Genomic DNA, 12,201 nt, shown 5'->3' on the forward strand with positions numbered 1-12,201 from the left:
ATGAATTTTGTTAAAACTGATTTTGCAAAAAAAAAAAATGTTAATGAAAATCATATTCAATTTGGTGTTTTTGAAATAGTTCAAATAAGTAAAAGAAAATTTTGTTTCATTTCATTTTAGATCTTGCATTAAAAATGCATTTAATCAAAGTTTATCCTGGAAATAAATTTTCCTTTTTAACAAACTACATTAAAAAGTTAAAACTCTTAGTCTGAAAATACGACCTAACCAAAATATGTACGTTACAACAGGATTTTTGCAGAACATTTAAAAAAGGACAATGTCATGTCATTTAGGAAACTTTCCGTTGATGTTCAATTATAAGTACCATGGAAATAAGGAAACTTGTAAATACAAATAACCTTTATGTAATACACATACACATCCTAAAAGATATATATATGATACCTTAAGTTGGTACATTATATTTCAAAGACATAAACATTCTTGTTTGAGTTTTATAAAGACCTATTTTCATTCTAGGTTCTGGGTCCCCTCGACGAAGGCGAGCGATTTATACAGGATGATGTCGACCTATTCCAGAAATATGTCTTCCAGAATTCTGCCAAGAAAATCAAGGGTCTGCTCCAAACCTTGGGACACAAGGATGAGAGGTAGTCAGATTGATACTGAGGCTGAGGTTTATATGTATATACAGGACTCCAGTCTCTCTTTGTACTAGGTTTATATATACAACCCAATTTTGGACTTTAAATTTACACTCCAAATTTGGGTTTACAGACATCAATTTTTTTTTTTTCATATTTCACATTTGAACTCGTTTAATAATTTTCATATTTCACAGTCATATCAAAACTCTCTTTATGGCTGATGAAAAAAGTTTTAATTCAAGACATGAATTAAAACTTTTTTCATCAGCCATAAAGAGAGTCTTGATATGACTGTGAAATATTAAATTATTAAGCGAGTTCAAATGTGAAATATGAAAATTATTAAACAAGTTCAATAGTTAATTAATTTGACATGCCAGAAGCTTTAAGACGAATGTCATATCAAAGTATTGAACTTAATAAATGAAAAATCAATAAATTCCAAGAGTTTAAGATTCTGTTTATCACTTTAGACGACATATTTTTGAGAATATTTAAGTGAAAATTATAAAATTAACTTCTGTATATATCAGTTCAGTTGGTATGTTGTGTTTCTCAACAGAGCCAATCGTGTGATGTCATATATTTATTGTGACATCATAGACAATTTCACCACACCACAATAGTCTTATTACACATGTGTTTTATGGCGACATGGTCCTGTTACATGGTTACAAAGGTAACTTATAAACAATTTGTCTGTGTCATTCTCATACAAAATATCAAATGAACCTCGACAAATTTAGTTCATATTCACACCATAACATCACAGCATGAAATTCTACTCCAGATCAGATTTTGTTGGCCATTGTTCAAGGTTAAAGGTCACACTTCCCTACTTTTTAGAGGGAGTGGGGTTACATGTGAGCCCCTGATCACTTTTCTATTACGTTTAAAATCAATTTTATGAAGAAGAATAAGCTGCTACTATATGTGTCATTTGATGTGGTTTTGACAAATGATGAACACACTGACTATAATGTACCGTCTTTAAACCATTTCTGGTGTCCTTACGAATGCTAATAAATCAAACCGTTGTTTTACAGAGGCAGTGACCTTGTGATGAAGGTGTCGTCTCTCCTCAGTCAGTCTGGGTCAACGAAAGAGAGGAAGGAGGTCCAGTACTCCGGTGACCAACACAGGTACAAGTCCATCATAGAGTTATCTCCCCTTCATAATACATTAACACCTTCTGTTCCAGAAAAAACTTGATGGACTAATTATTGGTCAACTACTCCTCCATCTCTATCATATTAACTCAAATAAAATAGCTGCAGACATTAAACAATATCAACCTGCATGCAGTATTTTAATTCATTTGATTTCTGGCACTGTTTAAAATACACATATGCTGAATGTTCTTTTGAAATCTAAAATTGAAAATAATGAAATTTATTGAATTTTGGGCTATTGTACTTCCCCATCAAGATTTAGACATATCTTTCGACCTGTTTAAACACTTCAGGCTCTTAATATTATAAATGGTTTGGTTTGGTTTATTTTGTTTAACGTCCTATTAACAGCCAGGGTCATTTAAGGACATGCCTGGTTTTAGAGGTGGAGGAAAGCCAGAATACTCGGGAGAAAAAACCACTGATCTATGGTCAGTACCAGGCAACTGCCCCACGTGTGTTTTAAACACGCAACCCAGAGGTTGAGGGCTAGTGATAAAATGTCGGGACACCTTAACCACTCGGCCACCGCGGCCCCTAGCCAAATTGTACCTGCTGCCTCTATTGCATGATAAGAGGCGATTAAATTTGGTATATTTTTTTTTTCTTCTTCCTGAATGTCTCTGCTGTCACTACCTCACATTTAGCCTTTCCTTGAACATTGGCCCTTTTGAGGAAGGCTTTGGGTTCTGTCCTTACAGAGTCTGTAAGATTGGTAGTACCTGCCCCTGCGCTCAACATTCTGGGAGTGGGGACGATTGGTTCGTCCGTTGTCAATGTAATGTGATCGGGTGAGGTGTGCTGCTGGATGTCTTTGGCAGCATGCTTCTTAGTGAGGTAACATACCGCAGTCTCCCAAATCATACTAGTATACACTACAAGCCTGAACTTACACACAGAGGGAGGCCATCCTTAAATGTTTATATCTGTTGATAGGAGGTTACGCAATACGAAACCAAACCCACACAGGGAGGCCATCCTTAAATGTCTATATCTGTTGATAGGAGGTTAAACAATACGAAACCAAACCCACACAGGGAGGCCATCCTTAAATTGTCTATATCTGTTGATAGGAGGTTAAACAATACGAAACCAAACCCACACAGGGAGGCCATCCTTAAATGTCTATATCTGTTGATAGGAGGTTAAACAATACGAAACCAAACCCACACAGGGAGGCCATCCTTAAATGTTTATATCTGTTGATAGGAGGTTAAACAATACGAAACCAAACCCAACACAGGGTCACTTAAGATTTACCTGTTTAATGTATACTCATGAAGTTTCTCGTTGTTCATAATTCACCGTTCCCCTCCTCAGTGTTATCAAACTGGCTGCCATTCCTGGAGGCCCGGCCTACCAGATAGAGGTTATCCTTGATCCAGCCTCGAGGGACGCCCAGAAAATGTCGGCTATCCTTATGGTGTGTATACATATTTTAACACTGTCGTAACATCAAAATACTTCAACTGGTCTTCAAAGTTTCCACCTCAATTTCTGAAGATAAAGGTTCATGTTGAAGTTTAATGTGTTTGGACAGATGTTTGTAAATAATGTTTCTTTTATCTTCATAAAATTTGTTTTAAAATTTTTTTAAAAGAAATTGACTTTGAATAAACTTAAAGTTTCATCTTTTTAAAATCGTTGTGAAATCTGGAGGCAAAACAAAAGTAAGAGATGATTGATTATGGAGTCTTCAACTTTTCTTGCAGTTTTAATTTAACATTTGATAAAAGAAATATTTGAAAAGCTACATTGGTAATCTAATAGACTTATGTATAAAACGTAGTTAATACAAAATATTTCTGTGGGGCATTGGAACCACATTACAACAATTGAATCAAGTTTGTGGGAGTCAATGATCACAATCTTAATCGTAAGATGTTTGATTGTATATTATGAAATAAAGATGAGTATTTATGGGATAGTGGGTGTGGGATAGTTGGTGTCAGTGTGGGATAGTGGCTGTGGGTGTGAGATAGTTGGTGTCAGTGTGGGATATTGGGTGTCGGTGTGAGATATTGTGTGTGGGATAGATAGCGGATGTGGGTGTGGGATATCGTGTGTGGGATAGTGGATGTGGATGTGGGATATCGTGTGTGGGATAGTGGGTGTAGGTGTGGGATAGTGGGTGTAGGTGTGGGATAGTGGGTGTCATTGTGGGATAGTGGGTGTGGGATATCATGTGTGGGATAGTAGATGTGGGTGTAGGTGTGGGATAGTGGGTGTCATTGTGGGATAGTGGGTGTGGGATATCATGTGTGGGATAGTGGATTTGGGTGTAGGTGTGGGATAGTGGGTGTTGGTATATTCTCTCCCCACTTCACATGTGATGGAACGACATCTGAATTTTAATACTATGAAATAAAAAATTCTGATTTCCTAATTTTCTTATTTTAGATTTTGAGGGAAGTTGCCAATGTGGACATCAAGATATACATGAACTGTAAAGACAAATTGTCTGAGTTACCTGTGATTACGTAAGTAATTTCTTTCGTACGTAACCAAGATATACATGAACTGTAGGGAAAAACTGTCCGAGTTTTGTTCCAGGCCACCGACAAAACATTGACACTAAATGAAATAGTCCCACTGATAAACTGCTTATACAATGATAAATTCAACACCGTTCTTAACTTCAAATGCTTTAATTCCAATATTTAAGTAATATTGACCATGTTTAATATTTGATAATTAATATCTTTCCAAAATGCACAAAATGACCCCTTGAACTCTGATAAATGTATTACTACGCAGCAGCCTAAATGCCAATGTCAACGCTGGGATATATCATACATTTGGGTTAGTAGTAACATATAGGCACTGTGCAGTGGGAATGTTAATATATCTGTATAATTCTTAAATCTGTATAATTTCTCTGCACTGATTCTTCCCTGTTTTACAAATAAACCATTTTAAAATTCCTACAACAGATACGAATATCACTTTGTAATTTTATTCTTTTGTTTCCAGATTTTACAGATATGTGTTAGAACCATCCGTATCATTTAAAGTAGATGGGTCCTATTCAGATGGTCCCATGGCCAAATTTACTGACATGCCAACCAAGTCCCTGCTCACACTTGGAATGAGCCCATCTGAAAGCTGGTTGGTGGAGGCAGTGAAGGCCCCTTACGACCTTGACAATATTCTGTTAGAGGAGGTAGGTAAATGGATAAGATAAATTGATTTTCCTGCAAATGTGACACCTCCTCCTAAAGTAAACACAATAATAACCCCTCCCCCCCCCCAAACAAACACAATATTTACCCCTCCCCCAGAAAGAAACACAATATTAACCCCTCCCCCCCCCCCCCAAAACAAACACAATATTAACCCCTCCCCCCAAAACAAACACAATATTAACCCCTCCCCCCAAACAAACACAATATTAACCCCTCCCCTCAAAGCAAACACAATGATAACCCCTCCCCCCAAACAAACACAATATTAACCCCTCCCCCCAAACAAACACAATATTAACCCCTCCCCTCAAAGCAAACACAATAATAACCCCTCCCCCCAAACAAACACAATATTAACCCCTCCCCCCAAAACAAACACAATATTAAACCCTCCCCCCACACAAACACAATATTAACCCCTCCCCCCAAACAAACACAATATTAACCCCTCCCCTCAAAGCAAACACAATAATAACCCCTCCCCCCAAACAAACACAATATTAACCCCTCCCCTCCAAACAAACACAATATTAACCCCTCCCCTCAAAACAAACACAATATTAACCCCTCCCCTCAAAACAAACACAATATTAACCTCTCAAAACAAACACAATATTAACCCCTCCCCCCAAAACAAACACAATATTAACCCCTCCAAACAAACATAATATTAACCCCTCCCCCCACAAAGAAACATAATATTAACCCCTCCCCCGGAAATAAACACAATATTAACCCCTCAAAACAAACACAATATTAACCCCTCCCCCTAAATCAAACACAATATTAACCCCTACCCCCCCCCCCCCCCCCCCCCAAACAAACACAATATTAACCCCTCCCCTCAAAACAAACACAATATTAACCCCTCCCCTCCAAACAAACACAATATTAACCCCTCCCCCTTAATCAAACACAATATTAAGCCCTCCCCCCAAACAAACACAATATTAACCCCTCCCCCCAAACAAACACAATATTAACCCCTCCCCTCGAAACAAACACAATATTAACCCCTCCCCTCAAAACAAACACAATATTAACGCCTCCCCCCAAACAAACACAATATTAACCCCTCCCACCAAAACAAACACAATATTAACCCCTCCAAACAAACATAATATTAACCCCTCCCCTCGAAACAAACACAATATTAACCCCTCCCCTCAAAACAAACACAATATTAACCCCTCCCACCAAAACAAACACAATATTAACGCCTCCCCCCAAACAAACACAATATTAACCCCTCCCACCAAATCAAACACAATATTAACCCCTACCCCCCCCCCCCCCCCCCAAACAAACACAATATTAACCCCTCCCCTCAAAACAAACACAATATTAACCCCTCCCCCTTAATCAAACACAATATTAAGCCTTCCCCCAAACAAACACAATATTAACCCCTCCCCCCAAACAAACACAATATTAACCCCTCCCCTCAAAACAAACACAATATTAACCCCTCCCCTCAAAACGAACACAATATTAACGCCTCCCCCCAAACAAACACAATATTAACCCCTCCCACCAAAACAAACACAATATTAACCCCTCCAAACAAACATAATATTAACCCCTCCCCTTAAATCAAACACAATATTAACCCCTCCAAACAAACACAATATTAACCCCTCCCCTAAAAACAAACACAATATTAACCCCTCCCCTTAAATCAAACACAATATTAACCCCTCCCCCCCCAAACAAACATAATATTAACCCCTTCCCCCAAACAAACATAATATTAACCCCTCCCCCGGAAATAAACACAATATTAACCCCTCCCCTCAAAACAAACACAATATTAACCCCTCAAAACAAACACAATATTAACCCCTCAAAACAAACACAATATTAACCCCTCCAAACAAACACAATATTAACCCCTCCCCCCAAAACAAACACAATATTAAACCCTCCCCCCACACAAACACAATATTAACCCCTCCCCCCAGAAAGAAACATAATATTAACCCCTTCCCCGGAAATAAACACAATATTAACCCCTCAAAACAAACACAATATTAACCCCTCCCCCTAAATCAAACACAATATTAACCCCCCCCCCCCCCCCCCCCCCAAACAAGCACAATATTAACCCCTCCCCTCAAAACAAACACAATATTAACCCCTCCCCCCCCCCCCCCAAACAAACACAATATTAACCCCTCCCCTCAAAACAAACACAATATTAACCCCTCCCCCCCCCCCAAACAAACACAATATAAGCAAACACAATATTAACCCCTCCCCTCCAAACAAACACAATATTAACCCCTCCCCCCAAGCAAACACAATATTAACCCCTCCCCTTAAAACAAACACAATATTAACCCCTCCCCTCAAAACAACACAATATTACCCCTCCCCTCCAAACAAACACAATATTAACCCCTCCCCTCCAAACAAACACAATATTAACCCCTTCCCCCCAAACAAACACAATATTAACCCCTCCCCCTAAATCAAACACAATATTAACCCCTCCCCCCAAACAAACACAATATTAACCCCTCCCCTCAAAACAAACACAATATTCACGCCTCCCCCCAAACAAACACAATATTAACCCCTCCCCTCAAAACAAACACAATATTAACCCCTCCCCCCAAACAAACACAATATTAACCCCTCCCCCCAATATTCTTATCCCCATATATGGCAAGAGTTTGGATAAGAAATTCAGTATTTTTCAGCCTTAGTTGTCTGGAATCTTGATGATTGTGAAAGAAATTTGAATGAAGTCTGTCAACAGTCGACAGATCTAGCTGGTGTCATTTAAATTTTTAATCCCCCAAAATATTCGACTGAGTATTTCATGAGGATGACAAATCTTGTATGACACCGTCATTACTTCTGTGCATAATGATAATGTACTATTTCTGTTTTATTAGACAAAGTCGGGAATAAACGCTGACTTCGACCTGGAGTATCTTCTGTTGGAAGGTAAGTCTTACAACTCGATGATAAACTTTTCTTTTAATTAGGAAAATAATTTTAATGGGAAAACATTAAATACTGATACAGTAACTCCATCTATAAACATTAGTAGCTTTGTGATAGTATAACGTTATATTTATATATGTAGATTTCAGACTAGAGGGGTTGTTTGGGGCAGTGGTAACACACTAGCATTTCACCTAGTTAACAAGGGTTCAGTAAGATTTGTGAAAAGTGAAAGGTTACCTGCTCAACCACAAGTGTTTTTCCTTTGTACTTTGGTTCCCCTCTTAATAAGACCCCTCATGTGCTTCCACCTAGTGATTGATTAATATAAGTTGAGACAAATGTTTTTGCAATTAATAATAATAAGTAATAGTATCTAAATTTTTACAACAAAATGCTTTTTAGTTTTTCAGGCAAAAAAAATCTTTGAGTATGAACAGTGATAAAGTTGTGTTTTATCTATAAAAGGTGTTCTATATTCCGTCACAATAAAGTATAATTTATTCTGTACAGGACATTGTTCTGACAGTACGACTGGACAGCCACCAAGAGGACTCCAGTTTACACTTGGCCGTAACCAGACGGAGGCTGCCGTGGACACCATCGTTATGGCAAATCTGGTATATAATGTAGTATTATGGGATAGATTTGACATGACAAGAAAATTAAAACATTTCAACAATATATGAGCCATGAAGAGTAATAAAACTTGTCTGAAATGTTAAGAATTCATTATATCTGACATCTAAAACTTGTCTGGAATGTTAAGAATTCATTATATCTGACATCTAAAACTTGTCTGGAATGTTAAGAATTCATTATATCTGACATCTAAAACTTGTCTGGAATGATGAGAATTCATTATATCTGACATCTAAAACTTGTCTGGAATGTTAAGAATTCATTATATCTGACATCTAAAACTTGTCTGGAATGTTAAGAATTCATTATATCTGACATCTAAAACTTGTCTGGAATGTTGAGAATTCATTATATCTGACATCTAAAACTTGTCTGGAATGTTGAGAATTCATTATATCTGACATCTAAAACTTGTCTGGAATGTTGAGAATTCATTATATCTGACATCTAAAACTTGTCTGGAATGTTGAGAATTCATTATATCTGACATCTAAAACTTGTCTGGAATGTTAAGAATTCATTATATCTGACATCTAAAACTTGTCTGGAATGTTGAGAATTCATTATATCTGACATCTAAAACTTGTCTGGAATGTTAAGAATTCATTATATCTGACATCTAAAACTTGTCTGGAATGATGAGAATTCATTATATCTGACATCTAAAACTTGTCTGGAATGTTAAGAATTCATTATATCTTGACATCTAAAACTTGTCTGGAATGATGAGAATTCATTATATCTGACATCTAAAACTTGTCTGGAATGTTAAGAATTCTGAATATCTGATGTCTAAAACTTGTCAGGAATGTTAAGAATTCATTATATCTGACATCTAAAACTTGTCTGGAATGTTAAGAATTCATTATATCTGACATCTAAAACTTGTCTGGAATGTTGAGAATTCATTATATCTGACATCTAAAACTTGTCTGGAATGTTAAGAATTCATTATATCTGACATCTAAAACTTGTCTGGAATGTTAAGAATTCATTATATCTGACATCTAAAACTTGTCTGGAATGTTAAGAATTCATTATATCTGACATCTAAAACTTGTCTGGAATGTTGAGAATTCATTATATCTGACATCTAAAACTTGTCTGGAATGTTAAGAATTCATTATATCTGACATCTAAAACTTGTCTGGAATGTTGAGAATTCATTATATCTGACATCTAAAACTTGTCTGGAATGTTGAGAATTCATTATATCTGACATCTAAAACTTGTCTGGAATGTTAAGAATTCATTATATCTGACATCTAAAACTTGTCTGGAATGTTGAGAATTCATTATATCTGACATCTAAAACTTGTCTGGAATGTTAAGAATTCATTATATCTGACATCTAAAACTTGTCTGGAATGTTAAGAATTCATTATATCTGACATCTAAAACTTGTCTGGAATGTTGAGAATTCATTATATCTGACATTCATACTATCTATAAATTGGAGTTGTTTTCTATATTTGTTCTTTCTGTGTTTCAGGGTTACTTCCAGTTGAAGGCAAATCCAGGTACCTGGTTCTTAAAACTCAGAGAAGGAAGGTCGCTCGAGCTCTACAATATTGCAAGGTACTATTACTGTTCTGATAAATAACAAGTCGCAGACATATGGACATTTTTATCACTTTTTCTCATAAAGTACTCATTGATCCTTCTCAATTTCCAGGTGTGGGCTACCCTTGGTCCCTAGTGTTGTTTGTTTGATTTTGAGACTGATTGAATTGGGAAACAAAATGACACACATGTGGCCATTTTGAATTTTTGCAGTTGAAGTTTGTTTATTTCTTGGAAACAAAATGACACACAGGTGGCCATTTTGAATTTTGGCAGTTGAAGTTTGTTTATTTCTTAACATTAGGACCTTTGTTTGAAGGTCCTTTTTGTCTCCATTAGTAAATGCTCAATTAATTAGTGACTGACCAGAGGAAAAGTTTGAATATTTAAAAATTTGTGAAAACCAAATGTGGATAGTACGGAGAAAGTACAGAAGAATACAGTAGCAGAAAAAAAAACAGAAAAATACCAAAAGTACAGAAAAATACAGAAAAGCTCAGAAAAATACAGATAAATACTGAAGTTCAGAAAAATACTGAAAAGTACAGAAAAATCTTGAAAAGTTTAAAAAATCCAGAAAAGTTTTGAAAAATGCGGAAAAGTATAGAAAAGTTTAGAAAAGTATACAAAAATACAGAAAAGTGCAGAAAAATACAGGAAAGCGCTGCAGGAAAATGCAGAAAAGTGCCAAAAAAATACAGAACTGTTACAGTTCTTTACATTAAACCAATAAACTGTATGCAATGGTGGGTGCCAAGATTTGATGGGACTACTTGTTTTGCAGTTGAATTAAGTATGTACAGATAAAGTATTCAGGTGACGTTGAGCAGGTCATATCTATGTTTTGTTTTTACCCCAATAGCCACGAGTTTACGGACACACCTGCTGGGTCTGATGACGTTGTCGTGGTGATGAACAGCTTCAAAAGTAAAATCATCAGAATAAAAGTAAGTGGAGTCGCGTAGGGGGAGCAGAGAGAGTTATCGAAATAATAAAATACAGTTTGATCATCTACTATTTACTGTGGTCCGGCTGTTCCGTCTAATATCATTACATATGCTGTCACCATGAGTAGTGAAGTATGCAATAATGATATCTAGTTCTGTGGTCGGCTGAAGAAAATTGGTGGATGAGCCAAAGTCGGCTAAACATTAACATTCATTTGTAACTTCCTGCTTTTCTACACATGAGTATAACATGTACCAAATGTGTGTTTGGCTCGACTATAGTGACCCTCGCTATCCTATACAGAGGAGCCGCGGTGGCCGAGTGGTTAAGGTGTCCTGACACTTTAACACTAGCCCTCCACCTCTGGGTTGCGAGTTCGAAACCTACGTGGGGCAGTTGTCAGGTAATGACTGTAGGCCGGTGGTTTTTCTCCGGGTACTCCGGCTTTCCTCCAGCTCCAAAACCTGGCACGTCCTTAAATAACTCTGGCTGTTAAAAGAATGTTAAACAAAAACAAACAAACAGTATCCTATACAGTGTATATGGATCTTTAGATTTAGAAAAAATCATTCCTTCATTTACATTTATAATATATCTATCACAAATCTTCTTTAAATTTTTTTTTTCTTTTTTCGTTTTCTAATTAAGAGTTATTTCTAATTATCAAAAATGATTACCTCGCCTTTCTCCCTTTCCAGGTTGCAAAGAAACCAGAGAAGAATGAGGAACAGTTATTGGTTGACGACCAGGAGCGAGGAATCTGGGAATCTATTTCAAGGTATCGGACATGGTCTCGGATAGGATACATTTAAAAGCTCAAAATTAAAATGCAGCCATTGTGAGAAAAATTATCAATAGCCAATATAATCCCAATCTAAATATACTGTACAATGACCGTTATGGTATACCGTACTATGACCATCATTTATACCGTACAATGACCGTTACGGTATACAGTACAATGACCGTCATGGTATACCGTACAATGACTGTTAAGGTATATCGTACAATGACCGTTACGGTATACCGTACAATGACCGTTACGGTATACCGTACAATGACCGTTATGGTATACCGTACAATGACCGTTACGGTATACCGTACAATGACCGTTACGGTATACCGTAC

At 36.7% G+C, this 12,201-nt stretch overlaps 1 protein-coding gene across 1 annotated transcript in view; it reads left to right on the forward strand.

The window, feature by feature from the left end:
• The window catches only part of LOC117320894 (UDP-glucose:glycoprotein glucosyltransferase 1-like), a gene marked incomplete at its 5' end in the record, with an annotated part of 32,555 nt that extends 20,638 nt beyond the window's left edge, over positions 1–11,917 (forward strand). The window contains 10 exons of the mRNA XM_033875380.1: positions 484–614; positions 1,658–1,753; positions 3,104–3,206; positions 4,184–4,263; positions 4,757–4,946; positions 7,869–7,920; positions 8,434–8,540; positions 10,055–10,140; positions 10,988–11,072; positions 11,772–11,917. Coding sequence (XP_033731271.1) covers positions 484–614; positions 1,658–1,753; positions 3,104–3,206; positions 4,184–4,263; positions 4,757–4,946; positions 7,869–7,920; positions 8,434–8,540; positions 10,055–10,140; positions 10,988–11,072; positions 11,772–11,885 — 1,044 coding nt within the window. The remainder of the gene's footprint in view (positions 1–483; positions 615–1,657; positions 1,754–3,103; positions 3,207–4,183; positions 4,264–4,756; positions 4,947–7,868; positions 7,921–8,433; positions 8,541–10,054; positions 10,141–10,987; positions 11,073–11,771) is intronic.
• Between the last annotated feature and the right edge of the window lie 284 nt (positions 11,918–12,201).

This window comes from Pecten maximus, unplaced genomic scaffold (genome assembly GCF_902652985.1).
Source record: "Pecten maximus unplaced genomic scaffold, xPecMax1.1, whole genome shotgun sequence".
NCBI lineage: Eukaryota > Metazoa > Mollusca > Bivalvia > Pectinida > Pectinidae > Pecten > Pecten maximus.